The sequence below is a fragment of the Stegodyphus dumicola genome, chromosome X2 (assembly GCF_044657685.1).
Source record: "Stegodyphus dumicola isolate Sdum_Otavi_A_Nest chromosome X2, ASM4465768v1".
Taxonomy (NCBI): domain Eukaryota; kingdom Metazoa; phylum Arthropoda; class Arachnida; order Araneae; family Eresidae; genus Stegodyphus; species Stegodyphus dumicola.
This window is the reverse complement of record NC_140781.1, coordinates 10,863,043-10,885,366: the sequence shown is the minus strand read 5'-3', so window position 1 is coordinate 10,885,366 and position 22,324 is coordinate 10,863,043. Positions and strand designations below refer to the sequence as shown.

The 22,324-nt window shown below is 32.4% G+C and overlaps 1 protein-coding gene across 14 annotated transcripts in view; it reads left to right on the top strand.

Annotated features, from left to right (window-relative positions):
* RhoGAPp190 (Rho GTPase-activating protein 190) overlaps positions 1-22,324 on the top strand; it is a 209,204-nt gene that overhangs the window by 153,193 nt on the left and 33,687 nt on the right. For all 14 annotated transcript variants that reach the window (XM_085809046.1, XM_085809044.1, XM_085809048.1 and 11 more), the window contains 2 exons: positions 20,546-20,649; positions 20,849-20,944. In XM_085809046.1, the coding sequence (XP_085665172.1) occupies positions 20,546-20,649; positions 20,849-20,944 (200 nt within the window). The remainder of the gene's footprint in view (positions 1-20,545; positions 20,650-20,848; positions 20,945-22,324) is intronic.

Here is a 22,324-nt window from a genome sequence, read left to right as displayed (position 1 = left end):
AATTTCATGGATTTAGGCTTAGTAGCAAAAAAACCCCCGGCCCTGGAGAGACGCTCGAGGAAGACACTGCCGGCCTCCGCGATAAGCGCGCGTTTTCGCTACCCAGCTCGAAGGGGTTAAACTATGTAGCTATGTTTTATTAGAGCACATGTTCATTCTCAACTTTTAAAAAGTATTTTTTCCTAATACAACACAATTACTCAACTTTTTAGCATAATGTCTCATTTGTCCGTCTACTAATGAATAGTAATTTACAATCTTCACACAAAAAAGGAACTTCTGGACACTTAGGGAAAAAAAAACACAGTCCCCCCCTTCCTTTTTGCAGCATGACTCTGTGATTAACTGCAGTCAGCTGTCAGTATCAGGTTACAGTTTAGAACACACCAAATCACAGTTATAAATATTATGTTTGAAAAAAGAAGCAAAATTATGACAAGGCATAATTTAGTTACATAAAATTTTTTCATGAAATTTAATCATGAAATTTGAAACCAATACCGCAAAAATCAAAGAAATTAAATTTCAGAGTCTTGTATTTTTGCTTTTTTTTTTTTTTTTTTTTTTTTTTTTTTTTTTTTTTTACCTTGCCTGGGTAAGTTAACAACTAAATTGAATTATTTTACGTTGATTTTTTCACCTTTTCATATGTTGTTCAGTTATATTCCTTTGTAAGTTACTGCTGTGTAGCATTCATTAATTTATAATTTTTTACATATGGTATGCTGAAAATGCATGAATAATATAGTTATTGCTTTAGGATCATAATCTAATAGTTATGTAAAAAAAATTTGTTCATCTAGGAATTTTTTTTTAATACATGCAGATAATGTTATTAATTATCTATGTCGGAATATTGAAGCCTGCAGCTAATTTTTAGAATGTAGATCAAATAAGATTTCCCTTTTGGAAAAATTTTATATTGTTCAAAATGTTTCATAACAGTGTACATAGCAGTGCTTGTGATTTAGTCTGTTAATGTCAGAAACCTTTTTAAATTAAAAAATGTCATAACTTTTACTTTTTCCTAATGTAAAGAATCTATAACACTGAAAGTGTATGTCTATGAAAATAAATGCCATACAAGGACTTAATGTTACAATAAGATCAATATACTATATCGACAAGATGTGTTATAACATTGTTGTGATATTGTTGAACTAACAATATTTTAAAGTTGTATTATTTGAAACAAAAAGAATTTTTTCCGAGTTTTAAAATATTGGTGTAATTTAATTAACTTGAGAATATTTGATTATTAGATTTAAACTTAGTAAGAATTGTTATGAAGCAGAATTTCATTTTAATGAAAATGGAACAAAAAATCTAATCTTAAAATAAATTTAACTTCCTTAATTTTTCATTTTCCATTGATTATTTTTTTACTGCAATCATGATTAATACTTTTGAAATTTGTACGAATTTTCTCACTAAAATTAACTTATTAATTCTTTCCTTGATGTAAAAAAATTTAATTCTTTTCCCTGATGTAAAAAAAAAAAATCAGAAGGCTTTCAGATTTTATGTTACGCCCAAAGGGACTTTTTTTTAACGTTTTGGGTATTAAGTTTATTTATTTAATATCATGTTCTTTGTACTTAAACAATAAAATTCAGTTCAACAGCAATATCACAAAATATTTAAAAGAGCATATCTTTAGAATTTCCGATGCAGTCCTGCACGCTGGAGATTAAAATGCTTTTCCCCATGCAGCGTTTCCATTGCGCACTTTAAAATCATTGAGTTTCTTAATTAAAAACTCATAAATGCTTTACAAAATATGGAATAGATAATAAAATAAATTTCAAATTTGGTCTTCCCGATGCCCATATTCACAGGAGAATTACATTATTCAAAATTTGATGGTTTTAGGTACTGTTGTTTTATCACAATGCAAGAAACATACATACATTTATGCAGATTTTTTTGTTATTTAATTTCTTTAACAATAATACAGAGCTGTAATATTTGGTGGTAACAATTTAAAAAGTGATTTGCCGTTTATAGTGAATCGGTGCAAAATGCCAAAACGAAATTAATAGCCCTTCTGGGCAAATTGCCCCTTTGGGTTTAAAAAATCAGATCCTCACTCTCATAGTTGGCAAATATGGTAGTATGTGAAGATCACAGGTGAAAAACTTTCGTTCAAACCCTGAAGGGCAAAATAGTTTTCTTCACTTTATACAAAAAATTTGTTAAAAAATCGTTTTTATTCACTTGTTTTAAGTACATTTAAATCTTACTGTTAATTGTTAAACATTTATGAGACCACCATTGGCCAAGTTTGTAAGTTTGATAACCTCGTAGGTGACATTGCTTTTGGGATCTGCTAATTAAGACCTGTATTTAAATAGCTTCTATTAGCTAAATTTGTATAATTACTTCCTTTGGTTTGTTTTCATAAACTTCCATTCACTGAAATAAAGGTATACATTATTAAAGGAGGTAAGAAATCGAAATATTATAAATTATAATCCTATATATATACACCAAGTGACAAAAAAAATTTATTACTGGATATAGAGAGTGATGTCACTTACACACTGGTTATTCGATTGCAGTTTCCAATGGTCACATAAACTACATTGAAATTTCAATTCACAAATGCAATTCATTTCTGAAGGTTGGTCATCATCTTCAGTGTATGCAGAAAACAAAGCTATTCCACCCCCTAGAAATTGAAATTTATGTAAAATGAATTAATCTGATTTTAAAACACAGGTGATTTGCCTGTTTAAACTTCACAATAATACTTTGTGCTTAAGTTCATTATACAAAACCAATGAAAATCATGGATTCTAAGACAAAGGAATTATAAACATAGTACTAAATAAATATAAAAGGCATACACTTAATTTTACATGCTTGTACGAAAGAGAGTTGATGGCACAAGCAGAAGATTGTGAACAAAGGGAACGGACGAGATATTTGTATGGGGGCAGATGCTTTCCATTCAAAAGAACAGGTAACTTGCCCCCCCTTTTTTTTATCTCTAAGTGTCACTTTTCTGATTGAGACTGACTCAACATCCATCTCATTAAAAAAAAAAAAAATTTTTTTTTTGTTTGTTTGTTTTTTCTTCTTTTAAAATCTGTCTAAAGTGATATATAGTGTAGCTATTGAAAATACTTACACTGCTGTTTGCTACTGTTTTATTAGGGGGTTATAATTCCTTGAACCTTGCTCTCTTGTTTTGAAGATATTTCATCCACAATCACTTTTAGTTACTGCTTTTAAAGTTTTTCTGTTTCTTCCATGCTGAGCTCATTTATGTCATCCTCTTTAGAACTTTTGTGTTTCTTACTCGTTAACATCTAGTCTCATGATTTTGCTTAAAGACAAAAATAAAAATCCTCAGTGTTTAAGCTGCCAAAGTTTCAACTTGCAACATAATTGAGCCATAATACCCTTCCAAATTCATGATTCTTAAGTCATTTGCTGCTTGTTATTAATATTCTCTATTTTTAGCTCATATTTTTAAAATAGAGAATATTAAAAGTGTGTTTCAAAGTCTGAATGTTGATTTTGTATTAGACTTTATCTCAAAATCCATGTGGAATTTATTGTGTCTGTTATTTGAGATACCATTTATTGCCCAAGACAGTTTTTACTGCCCAACAACCTATATACATAGTAATGCTTTTATCCAAATATTCAATATTGCATTATCAGTGAATAAGCATGAATTAGCATATCCACAACACATCTTTACTATTTTTAGAATGACGTCTGTATATGTGTGACGATTTTTCATCCCCAATAACTCTTATTTGAAATTTCTGTATTAGATTTCTACATTCATATTAAGAGTTGATTAGACTGCGTAAAATTGGACAACCGAAATGGTACTTTACTTAAAGTCCATAAAGGTCTGTTTACACGAGGTCAGCATTCAACCCCAGAAAGGAGCATGAACATTGACATCTCCACTAAAGGGCAATAAGAGCACTCAGTATTTTTACCTCTCAACGACTGGTGTGCATATGTAAAGGAGGTAATATTTTCCTCCTTTACATATGCATAAGTCCAAGAGAGAGTTTTCAGTGAATAAGTACAAATTAGAGTCCCCATAACATGTTTTTACTGTGGGAGAGAGAGGAATTTTTTGGTCCACAATAACCCTTACATGATTGTAAAAATCTTAATTACTGAAAACAGATATTTTTGGATGTAGCCTTACTTACTCTTTTCTGTATTTAAAATTTCTACATTCGTATAACAGGGTTGCCATGCTACCTGGAAAACCGGGAGAAACGGAAAATGTCAGGGAATTCGAAAATTGGCCAAACAATTCAGGAAAAAGTCAGGGAATTTAAGTATTTTTGTCAAAATCTGGAAAAGTCAGGGAAGTTCATACAACAATCCCGTCAAAAAAAGCAATTTTTTCGCCGACGTCGGAAGAGATAACTTTTTTGGTGAATTGTGTATCACGTGAGTGTAATTCGGGCAGCTGGCATAGAGCCAATTTTTGCAGCTCCAATTTGATTGTCTTTTAGAAAGGCAAATCAAGTTCGCAACTTTTGGTTTCCAGTATTCTCGAGAATCGCATGTGCAGTGCATGAACTAAAGAAAGTACCTGTTCTCGTATAAAACAAAATGGGTTTAATCCTAGTATACGGTACCATGGAGGTTAGAATCAAAGCATATGTATTGTAAAGAAGGAAAACCTCTCTGCAACAGACGTGGCTCCGTTCCATCATAGAGGGAAACAGCTGTGCATGCGTAATATATCTGTCGCCAAAGCTCGAAACCAGTGTCGAAGTTCGAAGGTCACGTTATCAAGAGTTCATAAAATGAATATCGTTTAAAATTCATTTAACCACTTGCGCTAAAAAGACGTGTCACGCACGTCGAGATGCTTTTGTCTCAAACCGCGAGAGATGTGAACACCACGTCGATAAGCCATTATCGCAAAAGTGAAAATAATGTGGTGCACATGTCGCCTAACAACGAGATTGTTTATTTCTCGAGTTACAGCTCTGGATTGCACTCGCAGATGCGGAGCGGGGTAAATGAGACACTTTGCTGCTTGTTATATTTGTAGCACACGGCACCGCAACCGTGAAGTGTAGTCTACGAAAAGAAAATATTTTTGGTGCAAGTAAATTAATTCATGAATTAGTTATTTTCGGGGGAAAATAAAACTACGAAAATCCATTTTAAAAATTATTGCGAAAAATCCAAGAAGAAACGTGAAGAAACGTCCTTTGATAAAACGTTTCTTCTTGGATTTTTCGTAGCTTTCTTTTTGTCAAAGAACATTTCTTCTTAACACGTGTTTCTCAATTTCCGGTACACATCGCGGAGAGGGAAATTCTGGCCGCCAGGTTCCGTCGCCGAATCCCTTGGCAAATTTTCCCTCCACATTCAAGTGACTTAATAGCATTTTACTTGTATGGAACCTTTTCTTCTTTACATAGACGTTCTTTAGTTAGAATAATCTCCAAGTATGGTAGAATGAGATTTGGCGACATGATGATGCGCAGTAAATGGTTCATTTTGGTCTTAGCGACAAGTTTCAAAATCGTGCCAAAGCCTTGCTGCATACTAGAATTTTACCGCAAAATCTTTTTAAACCTTTTTTTAAAATAAATACCTTGCCATTTTGCAGTAAAATAAAAAAAATAGTAATCAGTCATCTAGGCTAGCCATGTAATATAACTATATTCGCTAAAATATCGTTGATTATTCTAATTCAATTTTTAAGTAATTATTTTTATGTTATTCATATAATTTAATGTTGCTTCTTCCCTCTAAATTTATTTATTATTAGTAAATAATATTTCCAAATTTCAGGAAATTTTCTCTGGCATAATCCTGAAATTAATTATAGCAGTATGATGACATACCATCACGAAATTTAATGCACATATTTTTTCCTTATGTATGCTGCGAAATAAATATAAAATACCTCAGTTTATTAAAATAGATTTCTTTCTTTCGTTTAGCTGCAGAATGTCTGCAAAAAAAAGCCTTACTTTATTCCAGATTGGGAGGATTCTAATCTCAATCTTCAGTGGAGAAAATAACTATTATAATTATATTTGTGTTTTCATGTGTTAAGGTGCCTTTTAAGAACATACCTCACACAAATTAAATTTACCTAAAATCTAACCTAACTATTTAGCATTGCATTGTGATTTATAAGGACCGGATTAGCCTCGTGTTGAACTGGTGATGATCATGAGTAATAATTAAATAAAACATACATTTGTTATCCAATATATATATCTTAAATTTTATTAAGTTTCTTAAGTGGAAAACTAAACAAAATTATCAAATAAAGTATACCAAGAATAAGTAAGAATAAATGTCCTCTGGGATTTATTGAATAATTAAGTGAATTTGCTGCACAATACCATAATACCAATGTAAATACCATAATTAATTTAAATCTTAGCACAGCCAACGTACATTACGCGGATAGACTGGAATTTTCTTGAAACACATCTGGAAAACCTGAAAATGTCAGGACATTTCATTCTCCCGTTTGAGTGGCAACACTGATATAAAGAGTTGATTAGTTTTGGGTTAAAATTCTACAGTCAGAATGGTGTTTCGCTTGAAACTATAGTCATAGGATTCGAAAATTGACCAAAAACGTCAGGAATTTTTAAGTATTTTAGTAAAAATCTGGAAAAAGAATTTCATACGGTAATCCCCAAAAAGGTCAGTTTTGTGCCAACATTGGAAGCAATTACTTTCTTGGCAAATTATGAATCACGTAAGCATCATTCGGGCAGCTGGTAGAGTCCGTTTTCGCAGCTCCAGTCAAGTTGTCTTTTAGAAAGGCAAAGCAAGTTTCCAGTAACCTCAAGAATTGAGAGAGTCGCATGAGCATGTGCAGTAATGCTCTGGGTATTATATATATAGTATATATGTAAAGTTGTAAGTCGTGTAATTGGCAAATTTTTGTGTTGTGTGGTGCTATAATTTACCTCTTAGCACAGCCAACGTGCACTATACTGATAGACTGGAATTTTCTCAAAACACACCTGGAAAAATTGGGGAATTTCATTTTTCTTGAGTGGCAACTCTGTATATTCCACTAACCTATACATAGGTAAGGGAGGTACATAGGTTTTTGGTCCAAAAATTCAATGGTGAATTTTCAGTGAATAAGCACAAATTAGGATCCCCACATTATATTTTTTTTATTTTTGCAGTGTGTGTGAGAGAGAGAGTTTTTCTATTAACTCTTATATGAAATTTCTGGAATGCGTGCAGTGCGCGGTGTTGAACTAAAGAAAATACCTTCCCATTCGCATATAAAACAAAATCGGTTTAATCCTAGTATACGGTACTCACGGAATCTGGCAACATTATGATGAACAGTAAACAAGTCATTTTGATGTTGGCAACAAATTTCAAAATTGTGCCAAGACCGTAACATATACTACGATTTCACCACAAAATCTTTTAAACATTTTTTTTTAAATGCCTTATTTGTCATTTTGCAGTAAAATAAAATTTAAAGAAAAAAGTAATCAGTCATTTAGGCAAACCTTTAATATTCGCCAAAATACCGATTATTGTAAATCAGTATGAGTAATTAACTTTATTTTAATGGTATTTGTACAATTTAATGTGGCTTCTTCCCTTTAAATTTATTTATTATTAGTTAATAATACTTTCACATTTCAGGCAATTTTCTCTGCCATAATCGTGAAACTAATTCTAGCAGTATGATGACAGATTATCACGAAATTTAATGCTCATATTTTTTGCTTATGTATGCTGCTAAATAAATATGAATACTGAATTTATTTTAAAATATCATTAAATAGATTTCTTTGTTTCATTTATCTGTAAAAAAAGACATTTTATAATCTAGATTGGGCAGATTCTAATCTCAATCTTCAGTGGAGAAAACAGCTACTATTATAGTTATAATTGTAATGCTTTGGGTATTATATATATAGTATATATGTAATGTTGTAAGTCATATGTAATTGGCAAATTTTTGTGTTTTTAAGTGGTGCTATAATTAATTTACCTCTCAGCACAGCCAACATGCACTATACTGATAGACTGGAATTTTCTCAAAACACACCTGGAAAAATTGGGGAATTTCATTTTCCTTGAGTGGTAACTCTGTATATTCCACTAACCTATACATAGGTTTTTGGTCCAAAAATTCAATGGTGAATTTTCAGTGAATAAGCACAAATTAGGATCCCCACAATATATTTTTTTTTATTTTTGCTGTGTGTGTGAGAGAGAGTTTTTCCATTAACTCTTATATGAAATTTCTATTTTCTGTATTTAAGCTTCCTGCATTCCTATAAAGAGTGGATTAGATTTTTAATAAAATGGGACAACCAGAAGTGATTCTTCACAGGGAGCCCATAGCAGCCCATAGCAGTCTTTAGTGGACAACCGGAAGTGGTACTTTACTTGAAGCCCATAACAGTTTTGAATGAAAAAAAAATACATATTAAAATACACTAGTGTGCAAAGCTAAAGAAACACTTCCGATTTTGGTTATAATATCGCAAAAAATCAGCTGGAAGACATGAAAATCATACTACAGTGTTACAGTGTAGTACTTAAAACAATAAAGAAAGTTTATTAGCCAAAAAAAAAAATGAATGAGATACATACAATTGACAGAATGGCATTGGTACAAAAAAACTAACTGGGGGGGAGAACACAAAACAAAGAGCCTTAGTAAGGGATATGACCTCCTCTATCTGTAATGGTCGCATTGCACCATCTGTCAATACTCGGTGCCAGATTATCTAACAGTTCTTGTGGTAAGAGTTTCTATTTTTCAAGGAGCACCTATTTCAGTTGTCTGATACTCTTTGGAGGATAAAATCGTGCTGCACCTCCTGCAAATATCTGACACATGTTCAATGGGATTTAAACCAGAGCAGCATGCTGACCAATTCATTCTGTGGGTGTTTTCATTTTCCAGGAGCTCCTCGACTACATGAATACTGTATAGTTATGTATTGTCATCCATAAGTACAAAGTCGGGACCAATGGCATCCCAATAAAAGATACACATGTTGGAGGATAATTTCATGACTGTAAGAATTTTCAGTAAGGGAACCTGTGTTGAAAATGTGAAGCTCTATTCATCATAACATCTCTCCATAGAAGCAAATCAGGATCGTCCCAGTGGTCTCTTTCCCTGATGTTAGTGGTATGAAAGCATGTCTCTACTTCTTTCCCTACCAACTGTTTCTAAGAATCGTTTGTCAGACTGAAACGACTTCAACAGTATAGAGGACTCCATTGATGAGGTATTCAGTCTTTGTATTCTCTACAGCACCTGCTGATAGGCTGCTGTTTATATATGGTATGCAGCAGTTGAGTAGGCAACCTTTATGTAACATCTGGCCAGTGTAAACTGGAACTCCTGTTATCCATTTGCCTGTGTGCAACTGCCAAGTAGTGTTGCCTACTGTCTGATTTTGATCTCTTTTTCACAGTCGCCATTGTTTTCCTTAGCCGACCACCACCAACCTTTCCTATTACTGGTGACTGTCATTTGAAGGCTTTTGATCCTCATGAAACATTTTTATCAGTTCCATGTGGGCAACAGACATCAAACTATGCTCCTTCTCATGCTTGCCAGTCATTCTACCACATACAAAAGAGTCCTGATGCTTTATAGCCATACTAGCACATACAATCTCAGTTGCAGAAAAATGCCTGGAAATGTTGCCATCTTTTCTTCTCTTTATGTTGCTTTCCATCATGCATGCCAACTTCTCAGATTTTGCATGTCTTAGCATACCCTCTGACATAATGGTGGTGATATTCGCATGTGAATTGCCTTTCTTCTGAGAGTTGACTTTTCATTGTACTGGTCACAAAGAGCCCTTTTCAACAATTTTATGGTTATATGTTGAAAAATGAATTTTTTGCTTAAGTTTGCACACTGTGTAATCCAAAATATTTCTCTATTAGTATTTAAAACATATTTTTTGGAACTTTGGGAAGTGTGCATTTTTGTTTAAAATTGGTAAAAAATCAAGTGAGGCTTTACTTAAAGCTCTGACCAGCCTTTCATTAAAAAAAAAAAAAATGTATTAGGTCCCTCTTAGATGGCTTTGCTTCTGATGAAGAGGATTTTCACCTGTTTGCCATCAAAATCGATTGTCTTGACTAAAATCCGAGCTAAGCACAAGATTGTTGCTCTGCTAATTTTCTGTTTTCCTTTGTCTGTGAAGAGAGTTATTCCAGGAAAGAAGCCAAATGAAACTGGCCGCACCTAACCAGGGCGGGGGAAGCTCCAAGGCTTTAAAAGAAGAGCACCAATTTTCTTCCTGTCTATCCAATGGTGCAAAAAGTGACATTTTTTTTTTTTTTTTTTTAAGTTTCTAAAGATATGTACAAAGATGTGACAGAAATCAATAAAAAATCATTTGAAGATTACATTTTAAAAGGTCTAAATAGAATTGTGACAAAAATCACAGAGGTGTACATCTTCATTGCCTGGAAAATATATATTTCTTACATTTTTAGCGCTGGCCCTGCCTGTACGTGCTATAAGCTTGTATACTCATTGATTCTTCATTTAATAATAATGAGGATAATTATTTTCTTTTATTTAATCATGTACTTTTCTTGCTTAACTTTAGATGAATTAATAATAAATATTAGTTTTAAACCAGCAATGAGGAGACTGTAAAGAAAGCCTTTTCAGTGTATTGCATATTTTTCTATTTAGGAAGTTGAGGTATTATGTAATTTAATGTAATTTGTTTTCTGTTTCATTTTTTGTGATAATACAGTACCAAACAGACTTACCAAAAATATCGAAGATATGCATATTTAATAACCAAATCTCATGGTATGGAAGAATATGTGGTTCCTTGGTGCAAAATGTGAGTACCTGCAAACCAAAGGAGACTTGTAAAAAAATTCGGTTTTTTTCCGTTTCGCCGGCGCAAATCTCGCCAAGCAGACTTTACTGGCGACAACATACAGTATACACATAAAAATTGTTAACAAATATAATCTAAGGATCCTTAAAGAACAAACAAATGTAATCTAAGGGTTTTTTTTATTTTGAAGGCATAAGCATTTTAATATCGTTTAAAATTTTGTAAAAAACCAATAAATAAAGACAATACATTTGCAAAAAGACATTAATTTGAGAATGTATTATGCTTTCCTGGTCAACATCCTGATTCGCCGGTTCACATCACGTGACCCCAAGTAATCTCATCTCACGTAAACTACACTACAAAAATCTAATTCTCTCAGTAATTATCTACATTAATTTCAAGTTAAATCTTAATTCGGAATGCAACTGTAAATGCAAGAATTATTTCAATTCGTACAAATAGCTTACTCAGAAATTACGTAAGACCGCAGTGGTTTACTTCGCTAGTGCATTCTTAATGGAATTGATGAATTTAACTCTGCCTTTTCTATATTTCCGCTTTGGGGTGAGCAGTGTGATTGCATCCTAATTAAGTTAATTACCACGAATGGCCTTAGGGCATAAAATTGAACTCTCTGGGTTAAAATTCTATGCAATTGTATGCTAGTATTGAAAGAAACAATCAATCTGATAAGAAATTGCTGCGATTTGTTTTGAAAATGAGGTGTAAAAGGTTTCCAGCGAGGATATTCCGTTTGGGATCAGTTACACCATTATTGGCGACTTTATCGCCTGCGCCGGCAAAACGGAAAAGTACCAAAAATTCTTAATAGATTACGTTAAAAAGTAACATTTTCTGAGTGTTTAAATCTGTTTGTTGAGTATAAATATTTGTTTGATCAAAAAGGATTCCCCTCCCCCATCAAAGAATAAGCCAAAATATTGATGCTAATTTCAGCGAATAATCCACTGAATAATTTTTCTATACGAGAATGCTTTTCATTTATTGGGCTACTAGCATATTGTGAATCCCTCTCCCTTTTTAAACTTCAAAGAAACATTCATTTTTTTCCCATTTAACCTTTCCCCCTCCCCATTTCTGACTTAAATCCTTCACCGTTTTTTATTATGCCATTCAGTAAATTATTGGTTGTTACAATGAGATTACTACCTCCTACTACTACCTCCTTTGTGGTCTTATTTCACCAACTGAAATAGAAAAATGAAAAGATCCATACCCTCCAGACTGAAGAATTATCAATACACAAATATTAATCAACATTTGTACAGTAGAATTCAAACAACCCATCCACTTTGAGGTCGAGAGTCAAGTGGATGTACACTACTGACATAAAAAATGCAGCATCAAGAAGGAGTGGCCCAAAAATTATGCAAATTTCAGGGTACATGCATGTCACTTAGTCATACGAATAGTTGTGCACCTCTCCAGTGCATGTTGAAGAAGATATCGGAGAAGGAATGTACGGAATGTTCAATTTTGGTGCCGTTCTGCTAGCGTTAATCATAGTAGAAAATCTGTTCATAACAGCTCTGCATGAGATTTAAAGATCTTGTCCACGTATCTGTAATTGGTTGCAAAAACTTCTTGAAAGATGTGTAGCTTAGTGTGGTCCCATTTTTAATGACACCAAACCATGAAACTGCTTCTATTAAAATGGGATCTTTTACAAAGAAGGAAATGGTAAGTTGTATGATCCTTATTTCTTAAAGATCTCAAGCACATCTAGAGTCATAGTGCAAGCTATATCTGGAATCATAAGTAAACAGTACAGTGTCCCATTTCTCCTGGCTCCATGATCACAGCACTATCTTGAAAAATCTCTTTGGAAGATAAGTGAATGAAACAATGGTTGAAAACTAATTAATAAATACCATGTATTAGCCAGGAATTTTTTGAGCTTTTTCTAAAGCTAAATTATCAGTGTTGGCTTAAATATGAATCCGTTAATCTGCCAAAAAATATAGATTTCTTCCCATTAGCTGGACATTAATTTTAAATATAATGAGTTAATCATTTTATGAAAATGAGCTGTTTTATTTTTCAGTTTTCTGCAATGCTCTTTTGTTGCATCATTGCCAGAATGAAAGATCTGTTGGCAAAATTTGGCCTTGCTTTTTGTGCTCTTGAACTTTTCAAAAAAATGCCAACCAACTAAACAGTTATTAGGATTGTCAGCAAACGCAACCATCTGTATTTTCAAATTTGCATATGAGAACATTTATTCTAGCTCATCTCTCAGACAAAAGATAAATTGCCATAGATTATATACAACTTAAAATTACCAGAGTTAAAACTGTTGTGGATGCCTGATGTTTTACTTTACAGGGATTTGATTGGCAAATATTTTATTTGTTTTACCTTCTTGACAACATGTTCACCAAGGTGATACGTTTAAATATTGCAGGAATTTTTTTCATTTCAACTTTGCACCGATTTGGAATTTCGGGTAAATTTTTGGCAAAGAAATAAAGTCTTGGCTTACGTTCAAAAATATATATGTTTTTATGTTGTCCTTTAATTTTTATGAGCAGTGTGAATAAATCAGCCGCAAGTTGAAAATCTGAAGAGTTGGGACAAATAAATTCTTAACACATATCTGCATAAGCTGAATACTGAATATAAATTTGAAAGATCTGAAATTTTTTTTAATGTTTACTTGATTGTACGAGTATCATAGTCATGCATCCTTTTAAGAATTTTGGCAGCAGACCACCTCTACTGGCATATTGGTGTAAGTTGTATGACAGGTAAATTTTTTTATTCCAAGTGAATGGAAAGTAAGTCTTTGAAAACTTTGCAGCTGTCCGTGTCATGGCAAGAAACTTTGCATGTTTTGTGAAGTTTATTACTATGAATAATTGAGCTATCTTTAATCATTACCACTCTGATTCTGTGTACATAATTTTTTTTTATTTTTTTTTTTTTTATTAATGTGGCACAGTGCTAGTACAATAATTACCTTCATTCGGCAACTACATTATCGCATTCAATGGACATCTCAGTTATATCATTCTTGGAAGCATAACAAAGTACTCAAAAAACTACTAGAACAATTAGCAAAGTAAACCCCAAAAAGGTAGCTGGGAGCCCCCAAAACTGTCGAGAAATTGTGATACAAAACCAAAAATTTGCTGGCAGATGCAGTTCATATTCATTACTTTAAAAAAAAAATTTTAAAAGAAAAAAATAAAGAGCGATGCGTATGCTGAGAAAACGGTAAATGACTTATATAATAAATTGAATTTTCCAGGAAAATATGCTGTAGATAGCCATTTTTTGTGATAAATTGTGTTTTTATAATTAAAATTTACTGTTAAATTTGCTGGGTTGAATATTCTGAACACTAAGCGTTCGAAAGATGGTTGAAATTCTACTGAATTCTGATGATTATAACATTATATTCTTGTTTGATTTGGGCTATGTTTTACTTTAAATATCGGAGAAATTTCTTAATTTCAGTGATGCATATGGGAAACTCAGACAGGAAAGTAATTTCAAAATAATGAAATTTTTCCGCTTAACTAGGGTTGTGTGAAATTATTAGGCATAAATGCAGGAAAACAAAATTCAAATGCATTTGAATGAAATATAGTGTGTGGATGAATAGCAATCAGAAGCAGCAATATAAAGTATATAAAGCATATTAATCATGAGTAAGCTGTGATTAAAATACTAAAAATAAAATTCCTGATGTGTCGTTAAATTAGCAATATTCAGTATAAAGAATAAAATGTCAAATTTTACAATTAAAATATTAATTCAGGTATTTTCCATAAAAAAGCTGTTTAAGTGGATTAATTAAGCTCCAAAATTTCTCTGTGGGTATGCACTAATGGCGAGAAATGCGGAAACGTTTTGGAAAAAGTTTCTTTTGGGCCAAAATTTTTCAAAGCTTTCGGAACATATTTATTTTTAAGTCTTGATGCTTCATAATACCTCTATGTTTTGGAGTAATAACATTAAATTATCACTGGAAAAATAATTTAATCAAGACTATAATGAATCAAAATTTGTTTAGTTATCTGTGTTCTCTCAAAAGTTATAACTATGTACTTCACAGTACATATCTTGTGTTATATTATGTCAGAAGGTGTAGGCAGAATTTGTCCCCCTCGAGTATTTGTTGAAAATATGCATTTCAGCTATTTTACATTGCGATTATGACAATAATATTGCAAGTTGTGTCTCTCTAAAGAAAAGGGAAAGGGAATAAAAGTTTCACTTCCCCCCCCCCCTCCTTGTAGCTTTATCTTGCATAAACTAACACGAAGTATTTTTGCTGGGTACTTATGCTGCTTCTTTTCCATAACTACAACTTTTTTATCATGCAAACACTGGTTAAATCATCTGGTTTTATCTGCACTAAATATCTGCCTTGTAGCTTTGTAGCAATCACTATAGAGGTAGGTAATTTAGAAGGACACTCTTAACCATTCTTCACGTTTTCATTAATCAATTCAGGGTCATCGCAAAGTTTTTAAAAATTGACATTCTGCAGTTTTAAGGTCACATGTTAATGGCCAAAATTGTGAAAAACCTTTCAAACAAGTTATTTTTGAGACTTGATGGCTTCTAACACCATTTTATTTTGTATTACAGTCAAAAGTCGTTAATCCGGATTCGTCGGGACTTCCGCGATTCTGGATTATAGATCATCAGTTTAATTCTGGTAAGATGGCATGCAGAAATTATAAAATTAAAAATATGAAACCGTAATTTATGAAATGAAGAACAATTCTGATCTAAAGGGTATCAAAATTTACAAAAAAAAAAAAAGCTTAATATTTATTTGTTTACTTTATTAAACATTTCTTTCAATGTAAGTTGTTTAAGTTGCTTCGTTTTATGTGATAATACTTTCTCTTTAATTTTATAAAAAGACATAATTTCTTGTTCAGTAACAAAGTTCCGCTGTTCAAGTCCTATAATTGCTGTGTCGCGAATACCGACTAATTTGTCAATTGAAATTTTTCGTTTTCAATTTCCTCTGTCACTTTCTTCACTATCAGAAGCGAATTATAATGATGAGGAATTTGATTTAAATCATATCAAAGATGGAGTATATTGAGATGAAATACTACATTTAGTAAGGAATTATAAGCCAAATAAAATAAAAACATCTGCCCTGAAGATAAGGATAGTGCAGACAGATCAACTTCCAATTCATTGCGCGCCGCGGCGTTAAAGATAAACAAAGTTTAGATAAACAAAGGATATGCCTTTATCCATTTTTGTGCAGCAATTCCACTTTTTGTTTAATGGACTTCGAAACATACTTTCGCTTTGTAGATCTTTTACATATTAGTAAATATATATCGGAAATTCTATTCGACATAATCGAAAGTTCAAGCTTACTTTTATAAAATTGCTCAAACAGTCTGCAAAAAATAATAAGCTGGATCTAATTCAAAGATTAAGGAACAACGCAATCTGCAACATTAACTGAACTAGATAATTTTAGCTTAGCTTATACCGTCCGTCATACATTAAACGTGCATGCATAAATGTATTAGGCGTATGCGCACACGCATATTCGCAGCTGTAAAGCCTGAAAGCTAAAAACTTTGAGGTCTGGATTATAGATTATTCCGGATTATGTGTGTCCGAATTAACGACTTTTGACTGTATTAACCTAAAGTTTTATGTTAGTAGAAAGGTAATTTAATCAAGAATGCAGTGCATCAAAAATTTGTTACATTATCTTTTCTGTCAAAGATTACAACAAAATAACCAGGGGGTAGCCAACTTGCTAAGGTTTATGTAAGGTAGTTTTCCATTTTTTGAATGTAGCCAGTGATCAAGAGTGTTCAGAGATAAGTGAGCTGTCATCTGTTTTTACAATAAGCCCCAGTTTGGTTATTATAGGATTCAGTTAATGATTCCATATTGTGCAGCTTAGAGGATGACTATGTGTTACAAGATTGCTCCTTTCCCCCCCCCTGTGTGTGTGCATGTGTTTTTCAAGTTTATGGGCTTTTAAAGTGTAATAAAATTTCATAATGAGTTGACTGGGCACCTAGAAAATAGTTAAGTGAACAAAGCTACAGTCATGAAAAAAATCTAAAACTGGCAAAAACCAAAGGCCAGTAAAAACTGTTGCACATCATCATATAATGGCAGAAGAATAAAAAGACTGTCCTCAGATAATAAAAGGAAAAGAAAATTATCTGAATGTGTACAAGAAGAAATGGGGCAATCCAGTATCAGGTTGAGTGCCAAGACTGTTTGATGCAGACTGTAAATTTCATGTAAATGCTAGAATTCCATGAAAAAAGTCTCCCAAACAAAGGATGAAAAATTTTTAATGGAGAGTAGAACAATGGGATAATGTTATTTGGAGTGATGAGACCAAACTATAAGTATTTGGTAGTGATAGTGTAAAGCACATAAGAAGAATTGGAGATTTGCATTGATTGCTTTGCACATACTCTGAAACACCCAATCTGCATCCAAGATGTGAAGTTATATGGTATCAAAAAGCATGGGCAGAATTTGCATGATTAATGAGAATATGTATATCCAAAATTACATAAATGAAATACACAAGCTCAAAAAAAACTTCCATGAAGGCATTTCGTTCCCTTAGATATTCTTGAGTGTTTTGCATAATCAGATATCTACTTAACGATGTTCCAGTACTGAAATTGCTTGGGAATACCCCAAACTTCCTTGGTAATCATTAGAACTGACTTAAAAGAAACTTGTTGGACAGAAACAACTTGGCAATAAAGCATATTTAATGTTGTATGTCTATGATTAATGCTAAAAGCTACCTAATCAAGTATTAACTAACCTGATGAGAATGTTTTTCCTCTATGTAGTTCAGTTTCCTTCTGCATAACTGTTGTTCTGATTTTTAAAAAAATCCTTCATAAATCTTATTGCATTACAATCTTGATTTTAAATTACCTAACCACTGATATACCATTTTAAGCTATTACTCCAAGCAATGTAGTATGAGCCATAAAACTTCAAATGCAGTTTTTCCAAAAGGATTCACAATTCCATCCACTAGCGCTATCCCACGATATTGCACAAATGCAGCTTTGATGGCTAATGAATTAACTTCAGTGAAAATACTTGATAATGTCAAAGCTATTGTAATTTATTTTCTTGAACCACAAAATTTGAATAATATTGATTTAAATCTGTGAAGAGTACATTCACAATCAAGGACAGTTAGCAAGCATCATTTGCTTTCTCAAGGCCTACCTGTAGTTAAACAGAATTGGTAGTTTACATAATATGAGAAAATGTGCTTCTGTACAGTTTCAGAGTTAAATCCTAAATGACTCTTTCTTAATTTTAATGCAAATTAATCAAAAAAAAAAAGGTCCCCTTTTCCTGAAAATACAGGTTAATTGTTTTGGTGCTTATCATCTGTATGATAAGCAAAATAATTTACCGTATATACCCACGTATAAGTCGAGATATTTTGGACCAAAAAAAAGACTTCAAAGTGGGGGGTTGACTTATACGCAGGGCCATAAAAAATTAAAAGAATCGGAAGTTCAAAAATTTCTTTATATAATGCAGTTGTTTTCTTCCCGCACTCAAATTGGACGACTTATCAAATAAGTCACTTGAAGTAATTTCATGACTTAAATTATGTGACGAACTAATCACATAGTTTCCTACTTTAACTAGAGTAAGTTTCGATTAAACCAAAGAATTTTCGGCCCCCAAACAACCGATCAATATCGAGCAATAAAAACGCCAAGAAAAGAGAAATGCAGATAGTTTTTACGTACGTATAAGTCTTTATAATAGTTATTGTTCATTCATGAAATACTTTTGTTAACAGGCGTACAGGTCAAAATTTAAAAAAATAGCCCACGCAATAACTGAACAGTTTCGACCAACATTTACAAAGGAAGGCAACATTAAAAAGCCCGATATTACGTTAATTGCTCGGTGGGTTAAAGATGCTTGGAACGAAATACCCTCTGAAATGATTATAAAATCATTTAAAAAGTGTTGTATTAGCAACAAACTAGACGGCATGGAAGATGATGCTGTTTTTGAAAGTGAAAATGACTACGAAGGCTCTAGTAGTGATTGTAGAGTTCGAGACTGAAAATATGTATGATGACGAGCCAATGACGACAGAAGAGTTCTATGAAATGTTTGGCGAATCTAACCATGAATCGGACGTTGAAGGATTTTGGTTTTCTTTATTTACCAAGGTATTTTTTATTGTATGTTTACTTTTTTTCTCAGATGATTTTGAATAAATGTAGTACTTAAAAAAAAATTTTCGAAGTTTCTCGATCGATTTCGGAAGTGGGGGGGTCGACTTGTACGCAGGTATATACGGTAATATTCATTTTTTGGCCAATACGCCATCATTTGATGCTGTGTTATTTTTTTGTAAACAGTCATAAAGCTGATCTTTTATAAGTTGTGGTTTGTACCTCCAGTTTTGTAGTGGTTACAGTCAAGCTGGAAAAGGAATAAAATAATACTGTTATGAGTTTTCATTATAGCAAGTGCTTATTATGTGCAGTTAATTTGCATATTGATGTATACCTGTGCTAACATAACTTATAATTAACTGTTGACAACAGTAGCAATGGTATGGTATCTGAGTTCACTTTACATATGAAGTTTTTATTTTAGAATTCCTTATTTAACTTGTTATCAGATCTTCCAGTTTTCCGGGTTATGCAAATTTGCTTTATCCTTCAGTTATTTTCCTTTCTTAAAATTTTATAATTTCTAAATCATTGGGCAAATTACATGCAAATTTTTGGCAAGGCAGATACATTGACTCTCCCACCAATGGTCAGTAGGTAAAATTGCTGATCGCTGGTACTTCTATTGGATATCAAATCCTGGTGAACAGGCTGGCTGCATGTTTTTTGTGGTTTTCCCCGCATGTAATAAAAGTACAAGTCAGTTCCCATTAGAAAATCCTACAGAAAGATATCCCTTCCCTTAGGAAGACTCCAGGGATGTCAACTTTGACATTTCTTCCAAATCATTTAGCCTGGAAATGGGAGGGGAACATGACCATTAAAGTGGACAACAGGGTGCTTTCAAACAGGTCACACAACTGACAATATAGTGGCCACCCATCCCGGAAAAGGCTAAATCTGCTTTTATCATCCTAACTTATGTATAATTTATTTGGCTATCAATTAAGAGGAATATTAAGCTGTGAATTAATTTTTATTATAGAAAATCCTCAATTAAGCAGCATTTTCTAATGTCATAAGAAGAATTAATTACCCTCCTATCTGCTTACTTGCGAGTTTTTTTTTTTTTTTTTTTTCATTCCCCCTCCCTTTCTTTCTTTTGTTTTAAAGTATGTTCAGCTTATCTTCACAGTGTTAAAAATATATGGAAGATTGGTTGTATTGCCTACGGTATAAAAAAGGCAGGTACTCATTATGTCAATATAATGGAAAATCGTCTGATCTCTTTTTTAAGGCCAGATACTAAAGAACAAAATTTTTATGCAAAAAGAGTTTCATTTTGCTGGTGTTCAAAATTTAGTAATATTTTAAAAGTTATTGAGTTATCAAAAGCTTAATTTCAATCAACACAGTGTTGCCTTTTAGCTTCTATTAGTAAGTGTTAAATGTAAAAAAAAAAAAAAACTCATGCTCTTTTAATAGTTTTTCCCTGGCTTTGCATTTCATTTATTAACAAGCATTTTCATTTTATCTTTTCTACAGCAAAGTTAAAGTTAGAGCAATCTCTCACTTCAATACCACCTCAAGAAGAAGATTCTAGTTTCGAAGTTGCCTCTCCAAGAGATGGTTCTACTACTACTATAAGGGTATAATTACAACACTTTTAGATGAAGCACTTATTGTTTAGCTATACCACCCTTAAAAATAATAAAACATCGTTTTATAAAGTAACATAAATCTCTTAATCTTAGAAAGCTGTTTTATAGTTCATTAAATATTTTATTTCCATGTATAATAAAAAGTACTTTTAAATGTCTGAAATCTTAAAAGATATTATTTTTTTAGGGAAAAGTTGAAAATGATAAAACTACTAAGAAAAAGGAGGAAAGGAAAAAAAGTCGAGAAGATGAAAAACAGGAGAAACGCAGACTGAAAGAGGAGGTACAGCTATCTATATATTTCTGAGGTTCCTCATTAATTGTTTTGCCCAAGATTTTCTCCATTAAGCAGTTGAAATTGTAAATTCTCAATGATTGATTCTTGGTATGCTTTAATGGTTTGCCCCCTTTTTTAAAAAAAAAAGTTAAATTTGGAATCAAATTTAAAATAAAGCATTTCAAACAATAAATTGTCTTACAAGAGAGCTAGTTGTAGATTTTATGATTTATTGCTATGCTATTTTAAGTTAATCCATGAATCATTTTTTATAAGAAATTTACTTTTGAAAGCTGTCAGGCTTCAAAATATTATATTATTAGAGGGCCAACCAAGTGACCAAGTGTTTTAAATTAATCGAGCAGTGGTAATTTGATCCACCAGTATTCTTCTAGTTGTTCACTAAGCTGGCTGCTTTCAAATTTCATGGTTTTCCTCTTGCAGTGTGAGTATGAGACACTATCCCTTTAAAACTCCTTTGCAAAGCCATCTCTTCCTATGGCAGCAATCCTATCTTCGTTTCTTTCAGAAGTGGAATTTACAAGTAATGGTTTTCATTGTAGTCTACATCTACTGGTATTTTTAATTAGAATTTTATAATTCTAAGTACTTCATATGTGCCTTCAAAACACTGGAGAGAAATGTTTTGGCAGCTGACTTGTTTTATTCTTTGATTTGAAGGTTGCTATAATATTTAATTGGAAGAGAAGCATGCTGGTGTAAAATTTAAGATTGGGCCAAAAAAAAAAAAAAACTTGATTGGCATTAAATTATGAATAAAACTTTATCGGTTGTGAGGGTGGTATACATAGGCCCTTGATATTTAGAGCCTTAGCAAATGGGTTGTCTGTATTTGGGTTTACCCCCATCTAACATAAATACAAATCAGCTTCTTTTAGGCAATTCTTTTAAAAAGGGATCCCTTCATGTTGTCAGATAGCCATTGCTTGCTTTAAAATCTTCCTCTTAAAGAACAAAATTTTTACAAAGTTGATAGAAGTGAGAAATGTTTTATATGGAACTCAGTAGGCAGGGCAAGGCTAAAACAGTCATTGTACAGCCTGTCAAGGAAAAGAGGAATGAAACATGAAAAGGCTAAGATATTAGAATTTGGGAAGACCTGGATTGGAATTCCTGTCATTAACAAAGTATTCATTTTTATGAATGAGAAAGGCTTCAAGGAAATTCAGTTCACCAAATGAAAATGTTTTGTAGTTAATTTACACAAAACCAAATAAAACTTTTCGTTATGAATCAACTATAAATTAGCTCTCAAAGATTTTATTTCTTCTATTTTAATTCAGAATTCACGTTCCTTGATGTGAAAAATCCATGTATTGCTGTAGGAGTTATTAGCATATGCAAATTAAGCAGTTTTTATTATTA